Source organism: Felis catus, chromosome A3, assembly GCF_018350175.1.
Source record: "Felis catus isolate Fca126 chromosome A3, F.catus_Fca126_mat1.0, whole genome shotgun sequence".
NCBI lineage: Eukaryota > Metazoa > Chordata > Mammalia > Carnivora > Felidae > Felis > Felis catus.
This window is the reverse complement of record NC_058370.1, coordinates 79,499,883-79,524,744: the sequence shown is the minus strand read 5'-3', so window position 1 is coordinate 79,524,744 and position 24,862 is coordinate 79,499,883. Positions and strand designations below refer to the sequence as shown.

The 24,862-nt window shown below is 38.4% G+C and overlaps 1 protein-coding gene across 2 annotated transcripts in view; it reads left to right on the top strand.

Annotated features, from left to right (window-relative positions):
• The window catches only part of XPO1 (exportin 1), a 44,371-nt gene extending 35,954 nt beyond the window's left edge, over positions 1-8,417 (top strand). For both annotated transcript variants that reach the window (XM_023251696.2, XM_023251698.2), the window contains 9 exons: positions 555-689; positions 1,039-1,222; positions 1,522-1,628; positions 3,267-3,461; positions 4,141-4,309; positions 4,986-5,120; positions 5,203-5,362; positions 6,099-6,195; positions 7,293-8,417. In XM_023251696.2, coding sequence (XP_023107464.1) covers positions 555-689; positions 1,039-1,222; positions 1,522-1,628; positions 3,267-3,461; positions 4,141-4,309; positions 4,986-5,120; positions 5,203-5,362; positions 6,099-6,195; positions 7,293-7,439 — 1,329 coding nt within the window. In that variant the 3' untranslated portion in view covers positions 7,440-8,417. The remainder of the gene's footprint in view (positions 1-554; positions 690-1,038; positions 1,223-1,521; positions 1,629-3,266; positions 3,462-4,140; positions 4,310-4,985; positions 5,121-5,202; positions 5,363-6,098; positions 6,196-7,292) is intronic.
• Positions 8,418-24,862: the final 16,445 nt, after the last annotated feature.

Here is a 24,862-nt window from a genome sequence, read left to right as displayed (position 1 = left end):
CTGAGTATATCTCTTAGAAAATGACTACTGTTTTAATTGGAATGCATTTAATGGGAATAGAGAGTTCCATACATCAGTCAGGACCCATCATAAGTACACGTGTTAATCCTCCTCCCTATTTCACCTATCCCTCCACCCACCTCTCTGTTGGAGTGGTTAAATGTTCATAATGAGACAAAAATTTAACCAGAAGTTAGGCTATTTGTCTACCTGATGCAAGTTATTTCTCACACTCATAAAATGAGTTCCACTACAAACATGAATTGCTTTCCTTATGATGCATTAAAGTAAAATATCTGGGGGCGCATGAGTGGCTCATCTGGTTAAGCATCTGACTCTAGATTTCTGCTCAGTTCATGATCCTTGTGGTTCATGGCTTCGAGCCCCATGTCAGTGTCTGTGCTGACAGAGTGTAACCTGCTTGAGGTTTTTCTCTCTCTGCCCTTCCCCTTCTCCCGTGCATGTGCTCTCTCTGTCTCAGTCTCCTCCCTGCCTCCCCCGCAAATAAATGAACTTTTTTTTTTCTTAAGTAAAATGTCTGCCTTTTTACATAGGTCCATACATTTTATGAAGCTGTGGGGTACATGATTGGTGCACAAACAGACCAAACAGTGCAAGAACATTTAATAGAAAAATATATGCTACTTCCTAATCAGGTTTGGGATAGCATAATCCAGCAGGCAACCAAAGTAAGTTTTACTACTTTTTTTCAAAGTTCTAACGGAATGCAAGACATGTTATTTACAAAAAGTAATGAATTCAGTACCTTGGATGTGTATTCGTTATCCATGAATGGTTTCTGCATTTTTGCACATTAAAAAGAATTACACTATAATCTTACTCTGTTTCGATGGTTTAGTGGGACACTTTCTATTCTTACTTGTAGACATAGGCAATAAAGATTTTTGTATTTGTTTTACTCTCAGATTATAAACGTGCGGGTGGTTTGGAGTAAGGTGTAGGTAGTGTTTTTTCCTTTAGTAATTACAAAGGTAAATTTCATGTGATAAATGAAATTTTGTTACTTGTCCTTCACAGAATGTGGATATACTTAAAGATCCTGAAACAGTCAAGCAGCTCGGTAGCATATTGAAAACAAATGTTAGAGCCTGCAAAGCTGTCGGACACCCCTTTGTAATTCAGCTTGGGAGAATTTATTTAGATATGCTTAATGTATACAAGTGCCTCAGTGAAAATATTTCAGCAGCTATCCAAGCTAATGGTAAGTGATTCTGAACTTTTGTGGAGTGGTGTATGACAAGTCAGTTCTTTAAACATTCATTTCTCACAGATTTAATTTAACTCTCCCAATGTCCCACATGACCCCAGACAATTATTTTTAACCAGTTGAATTCCCTTTCCCTTGTAAAATTAGTCTAATGTTGTTTTCCTGGTACATTTATTTCTGTGCCTCTGTCTTTAAGTTTTTGTGTGGTAAATGGGAGCTAATAGTGTCTGAAACAAACTACTGATGTAGAATTTTAGTTGTCAAGTTGGATTCCACTGGATTGTATTTTTTAGGTGAGATGGTTACAAAGCAACCGTTGATTAGAAGTATGCGAACTGTAAAAAGGGAAACTTTAAAGTTAATATCTGGTTGGGTGAGCCGGTCCAATGATCCACAGATGGTAAGTGAAACGTTACACTTTTTGTTTAAGTGGATGTTGTATTTTCCTATATATGCATATTGCCCAATTAAAGGTAATTTCGATGCACATATTGGGGGGGATTATTTTAGTGTCCAGTTTTTTTAGTCCTCAAATACTTTAAAATATTAGTTAATATATACCATGTTCCTAAGAAATTGCTCTTAGTGGGGGACAGTGGTGATATGTAACAAGGTAGCTCAAGCCATTTCATTTTTCTACGGATAGGGTAAAATTTTTTGTGTTCTTTTGGGATTTTTCAGAGCAATTTACAAAGCTGTCATTAGTTTGCCTCTGCAGTGAGAGTAAGCGCTTTCCCAGTTAGAGGGATTAAAAATCTCTTCTTTTAGGTTTTTTGTTTTATTTATTTATTTTGAGAGAGAGTGTGTGCGTGCAGGGAAGGGACAGAGAGAGAATCCCAAGCAGGCTCCACACTGTGAACGCAGAGCTGGACTTGGTGCTCAAGAACAAGACCTGAGATCAAGAGTTGCATGCTTAACCAACTCTGCTACCCAGATTCCCCACTTCTTTTGGTTTTAATTGGTTCTCAGAAATTAAACCAGGGTCTATATGCCTCAACTTGGGAAAAAGTTCATTTTTTTTTTAATGTGTATTCTTTATTTATTCTACCATTTCATTCTCTTTCCTTGGAACATTGCAAAAAATCCTTTTCTGTTCATCATTGCTACGTGGAAACACTGGTTGACACATGTGCTGTTTACTTTCATAATGTTGAAATTTCAGTGTTGTTCCTTAACATATTTTCAGGAAATTTGTTCAGAAAACTGTGCAGTTCTCACGATAAAATACTGAAAAACACACTGAAGATTCAGTTTGTGGGAAAAGAATTTATTACAGTGTTGAGAGTAAAATGAGAAACCAGTTCTGGTCTAAGAACAAGTGGCTTATTGGAAAAATAATGTGCTTATTCTTAAATTTTTACTAGATCTGTTTTGTATGGTAGGACACTACTAACACTGGTAATCTTCAGTTACAAGAAACATTGCTTGTATTTAATGTCCATGTCTTAGTAAAGAAACTATTAAAAGCATGTAAGTTACACCTTAAGATCCTGTTTATTGAGACTCATGGAAACCCATGGTCTTTCTAGTACAGTTCCAATTCCTTTTACAAGTGTAAGGGATGGTTATTATTTTTGTTCATTAAGATACTTACCAGTTAGTATTCATTAAGTTAAAAAAAAATCATTGAATGGGTGTCTGTTTTTTATTATATATGAGCCTGCCTGGTTTTTACAGATACTATGCATTGACGAAACTGATAGTATTGGTTAGGAGGAATTTTCTTTCCATTTAGCTAAGTTATCTCACATAGAATCCTGGTCCTATCATAGTAACATGGAGCCACTTGCTTGATATGGGGCTGCAGTTGCCTTGGTAATAACAAACTTGTACTCTACAATAGGTTGTTGGCTCTTCCCAGCCTATTACAATTTCTTGGTTTCTTTTGCTAAAGAAAGTTTTAGTCTCCAAAACCAAATTAAATTGTGCAGTTTTCCAGTCTTAAGCAGATACTTAACTTAAATGTCAGTACAACACCCATCTAACTATATTAGTTAGCAAATACATATAGAATACAACTTTTTTTTTTTTTTAACAGGTAGCCGAAAATTTTGTTCCTCCTCTATTGGATGCAGTTCTCATTGATTATCAAAGAAATGTCCCCGCTGCTAGAGAACCAGAAGTGCTTAGTACTATGGCTATTATTGTCAATAAGTTAGGAGGACATATAACAGCTGAAATACCTCAAATATTTGATGCTGTTTTTGAATGCACATTGAATATGATAAATAAGGTATGTGGTTTACCTTACAGTTGTAATGAGGAATTTTGCAGTATGTATCCTTGCAATTCTTGAAAGCATAAATGATACTTATGAGAATAGTATAAGTTTTAAAATCTGGAGTTAAATATTTGAACTTGCAGACAAGAGAAATACTTTTTAAAAATGTTTTCTGTTAAAAGAGATCTTAACAGCCAAATAGGGGTAAATTTGATAGGCTGTATGTAACATTCAAATAGAAGCTAGCATTTATGCTTATAAGAAATGGGAAAATATATTAAGCAAGAAGGAAAAATGTAGATGTAAGTCTGAATTTACACAGTAGGTAAAATTTCAAATCTCTATTAGCAGTCTCAAAGTCCCTATCATAAAGTGGTAGTACTAGAGTTACTAGAAAATGTGATGTTCGTTATGTGGGGTTTTTTGTTTTGTTTACTTTGAGAGAGAGAGCATGCACATGCTAGCTAGCATGGGAGGGGCAGACAGGTAGAGGGACAAAGAGAATCCCAAGCCAGCCCTGCACTGTCAGGGTGGAGCCTGACACCTGAGATCTGAGTTGGACGTTTAACTGACTAAACCACCAGGGGGCCCCTAACAACTCCAAACTTTTGTAATAAATCAGTGTTTACTTCTTCTGTCTTATTTAACATAATTAAGGCATTGAAACTTTGTTCTCACCATTTATTTCTAGGACTTTGAGGAGTATCCTGAACACAGAACAAACTTCTTCTTGCTACTTCAGGCTGTCAATTCTCATTGTTTCCCAGCATTTCTGGCTATACCACCTGCACAGTTTAAACTTGTTTTGGACTCCATTATTTGGGCTTTCAAACACACCATGAGGAATGTTGCAGATACAGGTAAATACATAGAAATTAGGTCCTTTTATTCATTTGCCCTACCAATACATAACCTATAGACTCTTACAGGTAGGGCTGTATTTGTAGCTAGGTAGCTAGCACTTGTTATCAGGGATTTGTTTGAGTGCATCAGTTGTATATATAGGTTTAAGAAAGTCCTAAAAGCAGTTTAATTATCTTTTCCATCGTGAGTCCATAGGCAGGATTGAATTATGGGGAAATGGGCATAAAATTCAAAGTAGAGGAACCTCTCTTATCCACTGTTTGTTTCCTTTTCCCTCATATGCTTTGCCTCTGTGCCACTAAGGGTCAAAATAAGGATAAACCACAACATCTTTAGCAGGAAATTTGCATCTCCTGCTAGAGATGTCGTGGTTTATCCTACTTATTTTTATTTTAGAGAGAGGGTGCAAATTGAGGAGAGGGAAAGAAAGCTGTCATCCTGAGCAGGCTCCGTGCTCAGTGTGGAGCCCAATACTGTGCTCCATCCCACAATTCTTGGATTATGACTTGAGCTGAAAATCAAGAGTCGAATGTTCAACTGATTAAGCCACCTAGGTGCCCCTATTTTGTTTTTAAACAGTAATTGGTTTCTGTAATAGATGTGTACTTGGTAATGCTGTTTTTAGAGTTGATAGGGAGAGAATTGACTTTTTTGGTGTTCTATACATTTCAGGTTTACAGATACTTTTTACACTCTTACAAAATGTTGCACAAGAAGAAGCTGCAGCTCAGAGTTTCTATCAAACGTATTTTTGTGATATTCTTCAGCATATCTTTTCTGTTGTGACAGACACCTCACATACTGCTGGTAAGCACATAAAGCCATGAAAATGTTAAGGGTTTCCACTGCTATTACATGATGGAGTTCATAATGTTCTTTTTATCAACAGGCTTGACAATGCATGCATCAATACTTGCATATATGTTTAATTTGGTTGAAGAAGGAAAAATAAGTACGCCGTTAAATCCTGGAAATCCGGTTAACAACCAAATGTTCATTCAGGAATATGTGGCAAATCTCCTTAAATCTGCATTCCCTCATCTACAAGAGTAAGTATGCTTTTTTTTTTTTAATTTTTTTTTAATGTTTTTATTTACTTTTGAGACAGCATGAGGAGGGTAGAGAGGGAGACACAGAATCCAAAGCAGGCTCCAGGATCCGAGCTGTTGGCACAGAACCTGACACGGGGCTAGAACTCACAGATTGTGAGATCATGACCTGAGCCCAAGTCGGACGCTCAACCAACTGAGCCACCCAGGCGACCCAATAAATATGCTTTTTTTTTTTTTTTAAACATTTATTTATTTTTGAGACAGAGAGAGACAGAGCATGAACGGGGGAGGGCAGAGAGAGGGAGACACAGAATCCGAAACAGGCTCCAGGCTCTGAGCTGTCAGCACAGAGCCCGACACGGGGCTCGAACTCATGGACTGCGAGATCATGACCCGAGCCGAAGTCGGCCACTTAACTGAGCCACCCAGGCGCCCCTAAATATGCTTTAAAAAAATTTTTTTTTTAACGTTTATTTATTTTTGAGACAGCATGAACGGGGGAGGGGCAGAGAGAGAGGGAGACACAGAATCGGAAGCAGGCTCCAGGCTCCGAGCCATCAGCCCAGAGCCCGACGTGGGGCTCAAACTCACGGACCGCAAGATCGTGACCTGAGCTGAAGTCGGACGCTTAACCGACTTAGCCACCCAGGCGCCCCTAAATACGCTTTTTAATACGCATACATTTTTCATTTTAAAAATAGTGATTATTTAATTGTTGTGTTTTGATTTGCAGTGCTCAAGTAAAGCTCTTTGTGACAGGGCTTTTCAGCTTAAATCAGGATATTCCTGCTTTCAAGGAACATCTTAGGGATTTCCTAGTACAAATAAAGGTACGTATTTTCTTTGCACTTGGCAGAAGTATTAAGACTGAATATGATTAGTTGTTGCTTTGTGGAATTAACCACTTTTGTGAAGCAAAATGGACTTTTTGAATAATATTCAGGTTTACCTAGTTTGAGACTGATTCACAGTGAATAACTATAAAACATAGTTGACAAGAGAATGGGTTTAAAATGTTTTTGGAAATGTGTTACTAACATAATTCATTTTAGATGATATAAAGGTCTGTTGCAATATTGTGAATATATCCTACAGATGATTTTTAAATTGTGGAAAATGGGGGAAGAAATATATTGGCAGTCCCTTTGGGGATTTATACCCATTTGGTTAGGAGTCCATTTTAGGGAATTCTGACAAGTTAGGTAATTTTTTTTTAATCATTTATTTTGAGAGAAAGAGGGAGGGGGGGGAGGGAGAATACCAGGCAGGCTTTACACTGTCTGCACGGAACCTGACACGAGGCTTAAACTCACCGCAAACTGTGAGATCATGACTTGAGCCAAAATAAGAGTCAGATGCTTAACCAAGACTGAGCCACCCAGGTGCCCCATGAAACAGGTTTTTAAATCTTTGTTTATGAAGCATATTCTATATATGATATCAGACATGCCTCCTCTTATATAACCTTTTTTTAATCCCCAGAACTGCCACCCTTGGTTTTAATTTAGCTACACAGAATTGTAGAAATATACCATAAATTAAACCCAGCCAGTGGGGGCACCTGGGTGGTTCAGTCGGTTAAGCCTCTAATTCATTGATTTCAGCTCAGATCATGATCTCACAGTTCGTGGGATCAAGCCCCGTGTCAGGCTCTATGTTGACAGTGCAGAGCTTGCTTGGGATTCTCTCCCTCTTTCTGTACCCTTCTCCTGCTCTTATGTGTACCATGCACACGCATTCTCTCCCCCCACCCCCAAAATAAATGGAAAAAAAAAAAAAAGAAATTCAACCAATGGAAGGATAAATTCTATTCTTGTGTAAGCAAAAGAAGGTGCTTGTCTATGCTTTTTTTTTTTTTCCAAAGCAGGTCTTTTTCCAAAATTGAAGTTTTGGTTTTTTTGACAGCTCAACTATCTTGTTTTCACAGGAGTTTGCAGGTGAAGATACATCTGATCTGTTTTTGGAAGAAAGAGAAACAGCCCTTCGACAGGCTCAGGAAGAGAAACATAAACTTCAAATGTCTGTCCCTGGCATCCTTAATCCACATGAAATTCCAGAAGAAATGTGTGATTAAAATCCGAAGTGATGCTGGGTTTTTTGGGGTTTTTTTGTTTTTGTTTTTGTTTTTTTGGGGGTTTTTTTTGTTTTGTTTTTGTTTTTTGGTTTTTGTTTTTTTCCCTCTCTGCAACACTTGTTAGCAGAAGAAAACAACAGCATCTGGATATTTGTCGACCAAAATGATGCCAATTTGTAAATTAAAATGTCACCTAGTGGCCCTTTTTCTTATGTGTTTTTTGTATAAGAAATTTTCTGTGAAATATCCTTCCATTGTTTAAGCTTTTGTTTTGGTCATCTTTATTTAGTTTGCATGAAGTTAAAAATTAAGGCATTTTTAAAAATTTTACTTCATGCCCATGTTGTGGCTGGGATGGGGGGAGGAGGTAAATTCAATTTGAACATATACTTGTAAATTCTAATGCAAAATTACACAATTTTCCTGTAAACAGTACCAATTTTTAATTAGGGAGCATTTTCTTTCTAGCCTGTATTTCAGCCTAGAAGAAAAGATAATGAGTAAAACAAATTGCGTTGTTAAAAGGATTATAGTGCTGCATTGTCTGAAGTTAGCACCTCTTGGACTGAATCGTTTGTCTAGACTACATGTATTACAAGTCTGTATGGCAAGTTTGCAGCAAGATCATGTGCATATCATCCCATTGTAAAGCGACTTCAAAAAATATGGGAACACAGTTAGTTATTTTTACACAGTTCTTTTTGTTTTTGTGTGTGTGTGCTGTCGCTTGTCGACAACAGCTTTTTGTTTTCCTCAATGAGGAGTGTTGCTCATTTGTGAGCCTTCATTAACTCGAAGTGAAATGGTTAAAAATATTTATCCTGTTAGAATAGGCTGCATCTTTTTAACAACTCATTAAAAAACAAACAAAACAAAACTCTGGCTTTTGAGATGACTTATACTAATTTACATTGTTTACCAAGCTGTAGTGCTTTAAGAACACTACTTAAAAAGCAAAATAAACTTGGTTTACATTTATTCTCTCCCTTTATTGGCTCAAGATTATTCCTGTATTAATGAAAGTGGTTTTATTACGTGTTTTACATTTTAGGTAACATTATTAAGTGAAGTTTGACACTTATTGGTTTACAAATATTATCTCTAGGGTTTCTGGAGTTAAGGGGTAACAAAGAGAATGAGAACCCAAGTGTAAGAAGCTTGCAGATAGCCGTAATTGTATTCTTGTAAAATCTAACACTTCCGAAAGTTGCCATATATCCCTTTAAGAAAGGGAAGAAAGAGGACAATGTGTAGATGTCCTGTAAAACATGAAAGGGCAACAACTAGGGGAATAGAAACAGAAAAGTGGCTTGGGTGAACCTGTTTCCAGAGGATTGAATCTAACCATCTATAAACTTAAACCAAAAGGTAAACGTTTGAAGTGCCTCATGTTCATGCGGAGTCAGCAATATTGTGTAATGGCTGTACTCTTAATTTTTATAGGCTTTGGCAAAACTATCATTTCAATGGAATACAATCCTGCATAAAACTTTTTTCCAGGGCAGTAAATGGTAAGAGTTTAAATATATTAAAAGAACATTGGAAAACTTTTAGACTTTAGCTTTGTTAAAATCTTTGCTTAGTTCTCACTGGTGTTTGCTTAAAAACACCTTTTAAGAGGTTTTCTTTAAAACCTCTTAAAAGAGTTTAAGTTCAGATTTTTCTTTTTTTTTTAACATTTATTTTTGAGACAGACACAGAGCATGAACGGGGGAGGGGAAGAGAGAGAGGGAGACACAGAATCTGAAACAGGCTCCAGGCTCTGAGCAGTCAGCACAGAGTCCGACGTGGGGCTCGAACTCAAGGACTGTGAGATCGTGACCTGAGCCGAAGTCGGCCGCTTAACCAACTGAGCCACCCAGGCGCCCCTAAGTTCAGATTGTTTATGCTGTATTTGAATGTGCTATAAAATACATCATTTCTGAATAGCTGTTACCATTTCTGCCTATGATCATACCGAATTTTCTTACCTTCCAGCACATCCACTGTGTACCCCTTCCCCCTCCCCCCCACCCCTTTGCACTCTTCGTAGGTTTTAGATGTTGCAAGGAAACAGGCCTTGGCAGTAGTCCGCTTTGAATTAGAAATGATTGGCAACTTGACTCTTTAATGTTTTTTTGGGTTTTTTTTGAGAGATAACTTCCCTCCCATTTTTTTGGATTGAGAGTAACTTACCTCCCGTTTCCTCTTCTGACTTCTGTTACTGTCCTGTATTTTAATAAACCCTGCATATTATTTTGAACTCCATGAGATATTAAATGTATACCTTAATAAGGGTAATTAGTTACAGAACCATAGCCTAGAAGAAGTATTTCTTCAATGTTTATATAAATACATTCAATGAGAATCCATAAATTGAAGTAGAAGCCTCAAACTTGTTTTCTTTACACAAAGATTTCATCAGAGGTATGCTCTTTCCCATAGTTGAGTCCCTTGCATGAAGCTTGTGTTAGCTATTGAACAAAGAATTGACCAAAACTAGTGATAACAAATTTAGACTGGACATTTCTTTTCCTTGCTTGATTTTATTTTGATCATATTTGGATTATACAAGGTATATACAGTATACCTCAAGGTATTATACAGCAAAGCACACTGATACTGGCCATTTTAGTATTTGGCATGGCGCTATTTAACTTTTCATTTATTTTGAGAGAGAGCATGGGGGCAGGCAGAGACACTGGGGGAGAGAATCCTAAGCAGGCTCTGTGCTGCCAGCAAAGAGCCCAATGCTGGGCTCAAACTCATGAGCCATGAGATCATGATCTGAGCCAAAATCAAGAGTTGGACGTTTAATGTACTGACACCCCTGGCACCCCCCAGACTCATTTGTTGTGAGGGAGAAATGGAATTATCTTTCATAGTGGCACTCATTAGATGGACAATCTTGGGTAACTCATGTGAACTTTCAAAAATGGGAACCCAGAGCCAAGTCCCTGGATGGTTCGGAGGATTTATATAGAAACTTGCCGATATGCCTGATGCCATAGCTAACTGTAGGGTGCATTTTTTCACATTTTAGTTGCCCTGAAATTGGAGTATATCTGGGCTTTTTGTGTGTTTTTTTTTTTAAGTGTTTATTTTGAAAGCACAAGCAAGGGAGAGACTGGGGAGATAGAATTCCAAGCAGGCTCTCCTGTCGGCACAGAGCCTGATGTGAGGCTCAATCTCAAACCATTGAGATCATGACCCAAGCTGTATTCAAGAGTCGGGACTCTAAACTGAGCCACTCAGGTGCCCCAAATTAGAGTATATCTTAACAGCCCATGCCCTCTTAATTTCTGGAATCCCAGCAATACCACTTTCTCCACATGTGAACTTAGTCATCGGCTTTTGTGTGTATTAGTTTAGTTGCTAAGTGTCTTCAGAAGGAGGTCCAACATCAAAATGTTAACTTGTATGTACAAAAAGACACACAGAAGCAGCAGGGCATACGCGTTATTAAGGAAGGATATCTTATTGTTCAAAGGGTAACCACAATTCTATTTTTGTGCAAAGTGGCAACCAAATTTTTCTCGAGGCCTGGGCAAGGGAGCTGTCCATATCTGTAATGCAAGGAATTGTCTACCAAATACCAAGCAATGCATTTTTATTCATGAAAAGTGTGAACAGATGGATGAAATTTCAAAAAGAGGCTGCTGTAGCCAATTTATGCATTTTGCAGGACTATCAGATACACTGAGTTGGCAGTGTTTTCTCATTCTTGGTACGTGTTGCAGCTGATGTCCTCTTCGAGTTGTAATAAAGAAGTGAGTAAATCACGTGTGAGTTCAGTCTTCACAGGCATTTCCTTATCTCACTTGGAATCTAATTATTTTGGTAGGCTTACATAGGATGCAGACATTTCATGTTTGATGCCAGCACAGATAGGCAAGCATGGGTTTGAAAAACAGATTATTAAAATACCAAGAGGAACTAAATGGTTGATTTGGTAGTGTGTGTTCAGTTTTCCTCCAAAAAAGTTAACAGCAGAATTCATTCTGTAAAGATGTGAAGGTAAATCTTTATGGAAAAGAAGTTCATAAAAGAATCCATCACAGGCTGCTGTGAAACATACAACTCTGGGTCTCAGGTTGTGAGTTCAAGCCCCACATTGGGCTTAAATAAAGGGGCATCTGGGTGGCTTAGTCGGTTCAATGTCTGACTTGATTTTGGCTCAGGTTGTGATCTCCTGGTCGTGAGTTAAGCTCCATGCTGAGTGTGGAGTCTACTTCAAATTCTCTGCCCCTCCATCACTCGCGAACACACGTGCTCTCTTTATCTCAAACAATAAACTGTAAAATAAAAATACATAAAGCATGTTTACCTACTACTTGTTAGTACTTTTTTGTTTAAGATTTTATTTTTAAGTAATCTCTGCACCCAATGTGGAGTTCTAATTTAACAACCCTGACATCAAGAGTTGCATGTTCCACCAACTGAGCCAGCCAAGTGCCCCTATAAATTGTACTTTAGATAAGTGCTATTCTGATAAAGTTTCCCTTACCATCTTTTGTTTTTTTTGTTTGGCAGTTCACATTTTTAAAGATTTACTTATTTTTGAGAGAGAATGTGAGCCGGGGAGGGGCAGAGAGAGGGAGACAGAATCCAAAAGTAGGCTCCAAGCTCTGAGCTGTTAGCATAGAGCCCAAAACAGGGCTTGAACTCACAAAACCGTGAGATCCTGACCTGAGCTGAAGTTGGACACTGAGCCCCCCAGGTGGCCCTCCCTTATCTTTTGTGCTTTCTGTCTCTATGAGACATGCTGGGTAAATTCAAAAAATTAACAGTAATTCCATAATCTCTAGTCCATGTTCAGGTTTCCCCAAGAGTTCCTAAGAATGTCTTTCATGGCCTGTGTTCTTCCAAATGGGAGTTCAATTTAGGTTTATGTTTTTTGCATTTATAGTTAATGAGTTTTTAACTTTAGTGGTATTTTTTAACTTAAAATTTGTATTTGGTTATTTTTTCATTATTTTTTTAAAGTGTCTTATTTGTCACACATGTATTATAGCATAGCTTGCATTTTATATCCTCCACAACTCAGACTGATAAAAACCTGCCCTACCTCTCCACTGGTAACCTTTAAAATTTCATTGTGGGGGCCCTAGGGAAAAAACAGTGGCTAGCAAAGTGTTAGTATACTAGTCCCCCTTTATCTGGGTTTCATTTTCTGTGGTTTCAGTTACCAGAGATCAACTGCGGTCCGGAAGCACGTGATCCTCCTGACCAGTCCTCAGAAGGTCAGTAGTAGCCTAACGCTAAGTCATAATGCCTGCATCATTCACTTCCCTTTATTTTCACATCTCGCATTATCACAAGAAGGGTGAGTACAGAACAATAAGATAATCTGAGAGAGACCACATTTACTAATTTTTTTAAGGAATAAGTTTATATTATAATTGTTCAATTTTATTCTCAATCTCTTACTGTGCCTAAGTTTTAAATTGAACTTTATCATAGGTATGTATGTATAGGGGAAAATCTAGGGGTTGATACTATCTGTGATTTCAGGCATCTCCTGGGCATCTTGGGACATATTCCCCTCAGATAAGGTGGCACTGTTGTATATTTAAGAGAGACATATTACAACATATTGTTATATATTTTTTTTAACTTAATATTTTTTTTGAGAGAGAGAGTGTGCAAGTTGGGGGAGAGGGGCAGAGGGAGAGAGAGAGAGAGAGAATCTTAAGAAGTTTCCCTGCTCAGCTTAGAGGCCCACATGGGGCTTGAACCCATAACCCTAGGATCATGACCTGAGCCAAAACAAGAGTGTTGGATGCTCAACCTTAAGAGACTGAGCCATCCAGGGGTTCCTAAGAGAACGTTCTTATAAATAAACATTTTAATGTGGTTCCCCCCTCCATGTAACAAAAATAATAACAATAACAATGTTTATTTTCCACTTGTGTCAGTGAAGTCCAGAGTTAAATAATATAGACTTTGTGAAGCTAAGCTTTATGATATCACTAGAATTCTGGCAATTTAGGATTTTTTTCTATACCCAACATCAAATATGGCTGCAGGAATTTCAACTAGTGCATTTGCATTCTAGACAGGGAAAAAGAAACTTCCCCTTTTAAGACTTCAAGTCTCAGAAACTCCTAGAACACTTCCAAGTACATCTCCATACCCCACCCAACAAGAGAAGCTCAGAAATACAATCTTAAACTTGGATGCATTGCTGTTCTGAATAAAATCGGCCCTCTATTTAAGAGGAGGGGATTGGGTGTCTGGGTGGCTCAGTCAGTTAAGTGTCTGACTCTTGGGTTTTTGGCTCAGGTCATGACCTCACGGTTTGTGATTTCCAGCCCCATGTTGGGCTCTGCACTGCCAATGTGGAGCCTGCTTGGGATTCTCTGTGTCTCCCTCTCTCTGCCCCTCTCTCAAAAAACACTTTTAAAAATAAATAAATACAATTAAGAGGAGGTGGGAGAGTGAATTGAGGAAACTAACATTCTCTACCACAAGTTCAAAAAGTATTAAGTGAAAATAAAGGAAAAAAGGCAGTTGACTCCATTTGAAAGGCAAAATCTTCCCTAAGCATTCAAGTACTGATAATGCCAAAGAAATTGCTCCTGTGGCAGTGACAGCTGCCTTTGTCATTCACTGACCATGATTTGAAAAAAGCCCCATCTCTACAGGGTGGCAGACAAAACCATTTATTTACTTCTGGTCTTCGTTACTAATTGCTGTGTCCGTTTTCAAGATAAGTAAAAAGTATTAAAACTAATATCCTGACTTTACAAATGAAAACTTCAAAAGCTTCCTAAAGGAAAGGAGAACTTACAGCGTTTGGAGGGGAAAGGGTCCTAAGTTGGGGAAGTTTATTTGGGAAGTCTTTTATTTCCATTGCAAAAAAAGGCCTTTTGGAAAAATGGATTTTGAAAATTCCAAAATCCTTCCCGTGGTGCACTCGGAACTGACCTAATGCCCAAACAGTACCACTGCTCTCTCTACTCTGTTTGGATACCCAAGAAAATTGTGTCTTTTACCCAGAGTTTGCCAACTAAACTAGGCTTTTCTCTTCTGACATGGAAGCCACTTGATCCTCTTACAAAACTTTCTTTAGGGCACCTCGCTGGCTTGATTGACAGAGCATGCAACTCTTGATCTCAGGGTTGCGAGTTTGAGCCCCACCTTGAGTGTAGAGATTACTTAAGAAAAAAAAAAAGAAAAGAAAAAGAAAATCTTCCTTTGTCCTCTCACCCTAGGAGGATTTCTTTGGAGCCTATTATGGGTCAACATGCACTTAAATTATTAAGTCTCTCTTCTTAGCCTATTGAACAAGACTAGAGTTTTATGCAAGCTAGGATATACTATATTTTGTACTACAGGAGGAGTACTTAAGAGATCCAGCTTGAACATTAATTCTCTGAACTTGGTACCTTAACAAGTCTCTGACCCAGAATGTCCTTTTCCCTGGGTCTTGAGTCTCATACACTGCTGAGATCAGATCTTTAAAATGAGATCAGCCTTATTCAATATGTCCAGTTAAGAGCAAACTATTCTTTTTTTTTTTTCTTTAAGTTTATTTATTTTGAGAGAAAGAAAGAGCATGAGCAGGGGAAGAGCAGAGAGAGGGAGAGAGAATCCTAAGCAGGCTCCATGCTCAGCGCAGAGCCTGATGTAGGACTCAGTCTCATGAACCTCAAGATCATGACCTGAGCCAAGGTCAAGATTCAGACGTTTAACCAACTGAGACATCAATGGGGACATCTTTAAAAAATAATAACATCATGGGGTGCCTGGGGGGCTCAGTCAGTTAAGTGTCGATCTCTTGGTTTCAGCTCAGCTAATGATCTTGCATTTTTGTGAGTTTAAGCCCTGAGTGGGGCTCTACGCTGGCAGCACGGAGTCTGCTTGGGATTTTTCTCTCTCCCCATCTCTCACTCTGCCCCTCCCCCACTTGTGCTATCTCTGTCTCTTTAAAAATAAATAAACACATTTAAAAAAATAATATCATGATACTATTCAACAATTTAAAAGAAAGAAACCTGCTGATACATGCAACAAAAGGGATACATCTCAAAAACAGTATGTAGGCGGAGTAAGCCAGACATTAAGGAGTATATATGTACAGGAGCACCTGGGTGGCTCAGGTTCAGCCTCTGACTCTTGGTTTCGGCTCAGATCATGATCTCACGGTTCATGAGTTCTAGTTCTACATCAGTAGAACTGACTGTGCAGAGCCTTGGAATTCTCTCTCTCCCTCTGTCTCTGCCCCTTGCCTGCTTGCTCTCTCTCTCAAAATAAATAAACTTAAAAAAGGAATTACATATGTACAATTGCATTACTATGGTACTCATGAACAGACAAAACTAATGTAAGATAATGGAAAGTGATTATATGGGTGTTGTACAACTTTCAAATTAATCAAAATGATACCTGATCTGTGCATTTTATTTACATTAATTATACCTTAATTGAAAACTGCAATAAAAGTTAAAATATAAAGCATGTTTCTATGCATGCAGTCTACTTGTACAATAAACCATTAGGAATAATGACCTCCAAGAGGTTAATCAATGTATTGATAAAAACAACAAAAAAGGTGTGTATTTACCTATGTTTGTATATATTTAAATGTTTATTTTTGAAAGCGAGAATGCATGCAAGTGAGTGCACCCATGCATGCATGTGAGCAGGGGAGGGGGCGGAGAGGAAGAGGGAGACAGAGGATTCAAAGAGGACACTACGCTGCCAGCAGGAACCCAATGTGGGGCTCAAACTCATGAATAGTGAGATCATGACCTGAGCTGAAGTAAGTAGTTTAACCGACTGAGCCACCTATAGGCACCCCTGTTAAAATATGTCTAAATGTATATATTTAGAGTATGTACAAATTGACTTTTTAATTGGATAGTTAAGTGAAATTGGACACTCAGATATAAAATATTTTTTTTAACAAAGACTTCCAAAAAATAGAATGTACATATAGTGTATCATTACAGTCTATAAGAAAACTTACAGAAAAACATATATCAAGATGGTAAAATTCCATCATTATGGATGAGACTTCAGGGGCGCCTGGGTGGCTCAGTCGGTTAAGCATCCAACTTTGGCTCAAGTCATGATCTTGCAGTTGTGAGCTCACGCCTGGTGTCAGGCTCTGTGCTCACAGCTCAGAGCCTGGAACCTGCTTCGGATTCTGCGTCTCCCTCTCTCTCTGCCCCTCTCACGCTCTGTCTCTCTCTCTCAAAAATAATGAAACATTAAAAGAAACATTTTTAATGAAATAAAAAAAGTTAAAGCATTGTAATTATTTACCTTAAAAAATGGAGAAACAATATATAAAATTATTTATTGAAGTTCAAAGCAAAGCTTTAAGATAATTTAAGGTTATTGATCTTATGAAAATACTAGAAACATCTAAAATAATATTGAATTTTGCTGTTGCTGTAGTAAAAATGAGTTCATTGAGAAACTTTACATAAAATTCTGACTGAATTTTACACAGAACAGGCCAGTGTTAGACAATCTGGATTTTCAGCCAAAAGTTTAGAAGACTTTTTAGATATTTTAATTCGGCACTAATTCACTGTATTCACCTATCTCTGGATGATGTAATAAAAGATGTAAATCAAATAAATCACTTTTTTTTTAACTTTATTGATTCATTTTGAGAGAGTGCACATGTGAGTGGGGTAGGGGCAGAGAGAGGAAGAGAGATCAATGACCTGAGCCAAGATCAAGAGTTGGACACTTAACCGACTGAGCCAGCCAGGAGCCCCTAAAATAAATCACTTTAAATAGTGTTGAATGTTTGATTTTATATCATATATAAAATAATCAAGGAGAATTAAATTATATGGTTGAAAAGCAGGGAATTGTGGTGCCTGGCTGGCTCAGTCAATGGAACTTGAGACCCTTGATCTCGGAGTTGTGAGTTCGAGCCCCTCATTGGATGTAGAGATTGCTTAAAAATAAAATTAAGGGGCATCTGGGTGGCTTAGTCGCTTAAGCATCTGACTCTTGGTTTCAGCTCAGGTTATGATCTCGTGGTTTGTGAGCTCAAGCCCTGCATTAGGCTCTGTGCAGGCTTGGAGCCTGCTTGGGATCCTTTCCCTCTCTCACTCTGTCCTCTCTCTCTCAAAATAAATACACCTAATTTTTTTTAATACGTAAAAATAAAATCTTAGGAAAGAAAAGCAGGGAATTGAAATAAGACATATCAGAAGAATATTTGGACCTGGATGACATCCTATGCTGCAAAACCTTGAAAGGCTGTTTAGACATCGAGTCAAGCCTTGTATATTTGGTTTAATAGAAATTATGAAATTGAAGTAAACCTTTGGAAAATGAAATTTTCTTTAAAGATTTGGCTCTAATCATAAAAAAAAAAGATTTGACTCTAATAAGCAGTATTCTAACAGATGTGATTTTTTTTTCCCCCAGCTTCACTGGAAGCTAGGTTTGGTTATTAAGGCTGACATGTTAATCCAATAATTGGTAAAAATGATTAAATACATAAAATTAAAGAAAGGAAACTATAAAAGACAAGTAAAAGATGTTACAGAAATGAAGACATATGAAATATAAAACACTCGATTCTATGAAAATTAAATTATCCAAGAAATTATATGAACATGCGTTGTTGTTTGATCATTAAAGTGAAATGAAAAATACAATGAAATTTCAAATTCTTTCAATCTTGGCCAAATTATAATTATGATGTGTTGGGGATTGAAGGTGAACAAGAATCAATAACATTAAGCTAAGTAATTAGTTATGGGATTCTAATAAATGACTTTTTGACTTAGTTGATAGTAAAACTATTATACATAGATTTCAGTATTATAAAGATTAAAACATTTCTTTTTTATTTTTGAAAGAGTACAAACAGGGGAGGGGCATAGAGAGAGTGGGGAACAGAGAATCTGAAGTGGGCTCTGTGCTGACAGCCGTGAGCCCAACGTGGGGCTTGAACCCACGAACCATTAGATCATGACTGAGCTGAAGTTGGACGCTTGACTGACTGAGCCACCCAGGTACCCCTATGGTTTTTCATTTTTAAGTAATCTCTATACTCAGCATGGGATCAAGAATCATATGCTCTACCAACTGAGCCAGCCAGGTACCCCAGTTTGAACATTTTCAAAGCATTTTTTTCTTTTTTCTTTTCTTTTTTTTTTTTAACATTTATTTATTTTTGAGAGACAGAGGAGTGAGAGAGGAGCAGAGAAAGAGGGAAACAAAGAATCCGAAGCAGGTTCCAGGCTCTGAGCTGTCAGCACAGAGCCTGACGCGTGAGATCACGGTCTGAGCTGAAGTCAGACGCTTAACCAACTGAGCCACTCAGGTGCCCCTCAAAGTATTTTTTAATATAATTCCGTAGAAGCTGAGCTATAAATTCTCTACGTCTTGAAACTATATCATTGACTCTTGATTGAAGGAGGAAGTTTTTGGAAGAGTCTGACTATTCCCTGTGTTAAACCATTGCAGGGCTACATTTATCTAAGTAACAATTGTATCAAACAAAAAATAACATGAGAATTTCTCAAAATCAACCAAAGACTTGGTAATTAGGAAAATAATTTCATAGGACACCTGGGTGGCTCAGTTGGTTAAGCGTCTGACTTCGGCTCAGGTCATGATCTCATGGTCCGTGAGTTCGAGCCCCGCATCAGGCTCTGTGCTCAGAGCCTGGATCCTGTTTTGGATTCTGTGTCTCCATCTCTCTCTGCCCCTCCCCCGCTCATGCTCTGTCTCTCTCTGTTTTTCAAAAATAAATAAAACATTAAGAAAATTAAAAAAAAAAAAAAGATGATTTTATTTCTTTTAGGTGCCTGGGTGGCTCAGTCCCTTAAGTGTCTGATTTCTGCTTGGGTCATGATCTCATGGTTCATGGGTTCGAGCGCCACATTAGGCTTGCTGCTGTCAGCACAGAACCTGCTTCAGATCCTCTGTCTCCTTCTCTCCCCCACTTGAGAGAGTGCTCTCTCTCTCTCTCTTTTATTTTCATTTATTTATTTTACTTGAGAGAGAGAGAGTCCCCATGGGGAGGGGTGAGTAGAGGGAGAGAGAAAGAGAATCTCAAGCACTTAGCACAGAGCCTGACTCTGGGATCAATCCCGTGACCCTGGGATCATGACTTGAACCAAAACTGAGAGTTGGATGCTCAACCAACTGACCCACCCAGGCACCCCAAGATTTTGGTTTTAAAAGGTCTCTACACCCAATGTCAGCCTGAACACACAACCCCGAGATCAAGGGTCACACACTCCACAACTGAGGCAGCCAGGGGCCCATCTCTTTTTTTTTTAAGGTGGCTTTTTGAGGGATGCCTGGGTAGCTCAGTGGGTTAAGCGACCGACTTCGGCTCAGGTCATATCTCATTTTGTGAGCTTGAGCCCCACATCAGGCTCACTACTGTCACTGCAGAGCCTGCTTCAGATCCTCTGTCCTCCCCTCTCTCTTCCACTCCCTCCCCCTCAAAAATAAACATGTAAAAATAAATAAAGTGGCTTGTTGACTGGGATGTTTTGAGAATTTTCAAAGACAGAAGTGAGTCTGATAAAAACTACAAATTACCTTACTTTCATTTAGTGCTTTATCCATTTGACTCTGCTGTATTTTCAAATTGCACATTTTCATCTTCATAAGCTTCTTTGCTGTTATTGCAATTTGTCTGGGATCTTTCAAATCAGTTGAATAGCTAATAGCGTCCACACATCACAAGTGAATTCACAGTCTCATGTTATCTTCTAAACTTATCTAACGAACCGCAAGTTTGCTGTCATTCTCTGCAACCCAAAAGTGGGTTGGTGGCCTTATGGTCGTGGCCAGACCGTTATGGCAGCAATATGAGCCCCCGAGATTCCTGAGGAGGTCAAGTTCAGGAAAATGCTTGGGGAGTAAATGTTCTTCAATTCTACAAATGTGTACAGACTAATTATATGCTGGGTCCTGCAGTTGCAACAATGAGTAAAGTAGCTAGGGCTCAGATAAATATTAAAGTGCTAAGTGCTATGACAGGGGCAGGCACAAGCTGCTATGGGGTGTGAAGGAGGGGTGCCTGACTCAGAAGTGACTGGCTATGTTGAGGAAGGCAAGGAACAGTATTTTGAATAGCCTTAAAAAGTACCACCAAGAAGTCAGCTTTTCATGAAGAAGACAGAAAGGGCAAACAGGAGGAGAAAACAGCAAGAGTAAATGACCCAAAGCAGAGTGTCATGATGTGTCTGGGAACACAGAAGTGAAAAGAAGGAGGCAGAGCGTGACTCCTCACCTTCCAGTCGGCAATCCCACTAGGCAGATCAGGTTTTCACTTGCCTGTGGTGACAGAATTAAGGAGTGACAGAGCAGCTAGGATGCAAATCCAGACCTTCTGGCTCCATGTACACTTTACACCATTGTTACCTAGGCACAGTACAGTCCGAGAGAGGAGGACTATTCTGAGTTAACATCTAACAGGAATACAAATACAATGTTACAATAGTGCTTTGATGTCAGATCTGTCTGAAAGTGATGGCATAAAGTCTTTTAACAATGATCTGTGGCTCGGGTGCCTAGCTGGCTCAGTTGGTGGACTGTGTGATTCTTGATCTTTGGGTTGTGAGTTTGAACCCCACGATGGGTGTAGAGATTAGTAAAAAAAATAAATAAGCTTTAAAAAATAAATAAACAATGAGATAGCGTTTCACAAAGAGATTAAAAAAGTCTGGTAAGACCAAGTTTGGTGAGGATGAGAAGAAACAGAAAGTGTTGTGTTTGCTGTGGAGAGTATGAAGTAGTGAATCCACTTTGGAGGGCAATTTAGCAATACCTGGGAAAGCCGAATGGGTATATATCCTCAATCCAGCAATTCCAATTATAGGTATATATTCCCGAGATTCTTCTGCACACATATCCAAGGAGACATGAACAAGAATGTTCATTTCACCATTGTTTCTAATAGCAAGAACTGGAAATAAACTAAATGTCCAACAGGGGAATGGACAAATTGTGATATATTCATATACAGGGACACCATACATGAGTTAAAATGAATGGGTCAGGGACACCTGGCTGGGCTCATTTGGTAGAGTGTGTGACTCCTGATCTCAGGGTGGTGAGTTCCAGCCTCATGTTGGAGTAGAGTTTACTCAAAATAATTTTAAGAGCACGTGGGTGGCTCAGTCGGCCAAGCATCTGACTTTGGCTCAGGTCATGATCGCACGGTTCGTGAGTTCGAGCCCTTCATCAGGCTCTGCACTGACAGCACAGAGCCTGCTTTGGTTCCTGTCCCACTCTCTCTCTGCCCCTCCCCAGCTCGTGCTTTCTCTCTGTCTCAAAAATAAATAAAAACATCAAAAAAAATCAAAATAATTTTTTTAAAAAATATGTGTTAAAAAGGGGTGCCTGGCTGGCTCGGTCAGAAGAGCATAGAACTCTTGGGGCACCTGAGTGGCTCAGTCGGTTAAGCGTCTGACTTCAGTTCAGGTCGTGATCTTGTGGTTTGTGAGTTTGAGCCCCATGTTGGGCTCTGTGCTGACAGCTCAGAGCCTGGAGCCTGCTTCAGAGTCTGTGTCTCCTTCTCTCTCTGCCCCTCCCCTGCTTGTGCTCTGTCTCTCTCTCCCTATCAAAAATAAATAAATGTAAAAAAAAAAAAAAAAAAAAGAGCATAGGACTCTTGATCTTGAGGTTGTGGGTTCAAACCTCAGTCTGGGTGTAGAGATTACTAAAAAAAAATAATAAACTTAAAAATATAATAATATTTGTTTAAAAAATTAAAATAGTGGGGCACCTGGGTGGCGCAGTCGGTTAAGCGTCCGACTTCAGCCAGGTCACGATCTCGCGGTCCGTGAGTTCGAGCCCCACGTTGGGCTCTGGGCTGATGGCTCAGAGCCTGGAGCCCGTTTCCGATTCTGTGTCTCCCTCTCTCTCTGCCCCTCCCCCGTTCATGCTCTGTCTCTCTCTGTCCCAAAAATAAATAAACGTTGAAAAAAAAAAGTAAAAAAAAATAAAATAGAATGAACTAAGCTACATCAGTCAATAAGCATATATTTAAAAAATATGTTGAGTGAGGATGGGTCACCTGGGTTGCTCAGTGGGTAGAGCATGGGACTCTTGATCTCAGGCTCCTGAGTTCAAGCCCCACATACAACTTACTTAAATTAAATTAAAAAGATAGGGGCACCTGGGTGTCTCAGTCAGTTAGGTGTCTGACTCTTGATTTTGGCTCAGGTCATGATTTTATGGTTCATGAGATAGAGCCCCATGTCAGGCTCTGCACCTGCTTGGGATTCTCTCCCCCTCTCTCTGGCCCCTCCCCACCTCTCAAAATAAATAAATAAACTTCATAAACAAATGAATGAATGAATGAATGAATGAATGAATGAATGAATGAATAAATAAATAAATAATATGTTGAGTGAAAAAACCAATTTGCAAAACATGTAAGGTATGCCATCTACATAAAACTTGAAAAATAAAACACATTGTGCTATATATTTTTAATTAATACAATCCTTTGGATTAATAATATAAAGACATGTGTGGGTATGGAAAAATGCTGAATTTAGATAAGAGATTATGATTACTTGGGGGAGGTGGGAGGGAGAAGGGCTAATGGAATAAGGAGATAGATGTTTTATTTCATTAAGAAAAATAAAGCAAATATGGATAAAGAACTTAATAGAAGAGTGGTTGATAAAATGGTGTTTGTGTTATTGTCTGTATTGAAATACTTTACAAAATTTTGAAAAACAAGGAAACTAACAGTTTATCCATAACATGAGGGTGTTGCCTTATCAATGTTTTCTAAAACACTAGTTTGCAGCCCATTAGAATGTTGTGAAGTCAATTTAATATTTTTTAATTACTAATTTTTTTATTTTTTATTATTTGACATATAACATTGTATAATTTTAAAGCTTTTTAAAATGTTTTATTTATATTTGAGGTTGGGGAGGAGCAGAGACAAAGAGGGACAGAGGATCCGAAGCAGGCTCTGAGCAGATAGCACTGAGCCTGATGTTGGGCTGGAACTCACAAACCTTGAGATCATGACCCAAGCTGAGGTCGGATGCTCAACCAACTGACCCACCCAGGTACCCCTAACATTGTGTAAATTTTAAGTGTACAACATGGGGGTGTTGTCTGTATTCATTCTCATGTACATTAGATCTATAGTACTTATTTACCAATGGATGCAATTTTGTACTCTGAAACATCTCTCCTATTCCCATACCTCTCAGCCCATGGCAATTAGTTTTACTCTGTTTTTATGAGTTTGGCTCTTTTAGATTCCACATATAAGTTATATCATACAGTACGTCTTTCTCTGTCTGACTTATCTCACTTAGCATAATGTCTATAAGGTTCATCCACGTGCTGCAATGGCAGGATCTCCTTTCTCAAGGCTGAATAATATTCCATTGTATGTATATACCACGTCTTTATCTATTCATCCACTGACAGATGCTTAGGTTGTTTCCGTATCTTGGCTATTGTGAATAATGCTGCAATATACCTGGGAAACTTTTCATTTCCTTTGGGTATATACCTAGAAGCTGATTTGCTGTATCATATGGTAATTCCATTTTTTAAATTCTTTGAGGAGCCTCCATATTGTTTTCCATAGTGGCTGAACCCAGTTACATTCCTATCGACAGTATACAAGGGTTCCCTTTTCTCCACATCTTTGCTAACATTTGTTATCTCGTCTTCTTATGCTATCCATTCTAATAGGTATGAGGTGATATCTCACTATGGTTTTGATTTACATTTCCCTGATGACTGGAGATGCTGAGCATCTTTACATGTACCTGTTGGCCACCTGGAGGTCTTCTTTGAAAAAAAAATATTTAATTTCTTTGCCTATCTTTTTTCTAGATTTTATTTATAAACAAGCTCTACACCCAACATGGGGCTCGAACTTACAACTGAGAGATCAAGAGTCGCATGCTCTGTTGACTGAGCCAGCCAGGTGCCTCTCTCTGCCTATGTTTAAATCAGATTTTGTAGTGTTGTTATTAAGTTGCATGAGTTCTTTATTTTGAATATTAACCTTTTATGCCGTGTACGCTTTACAAACATTTTCTCCCATTCAGTAGGTTGTCTTTTCATTTTGTTGATTGTTTCTTTTGTTGTGTAGAAGATTTTAAGTTTGATATAGTTCCACTTGTGGACTTTTGCTCTTGTTGTTTGTACTTTTGGTGTTATTTAAGTGACTAATTATTAAAATAAAATAGAAGATAGGAGCTGCATTGCACATAATAAGGATAAATAGCTCTTAAAAATTTTGTTTCAATTATGTATAGATTGTGTGTGTGTGTGTGTGTGTGTGTGTGTGTGTGTGTGTGTGTGTGTAAGATGTGTGGGAGGATAACTACATGTCCTGGTTGGCCTGTGAAAGTCCTAATTTATGCTTATTAATACAGGGTGATTTTATTTTTTATTTTATTATATTTTTAAAATGTTTATTTTTGAGAGGGAATGTGAGCAGGGGAGGGGCA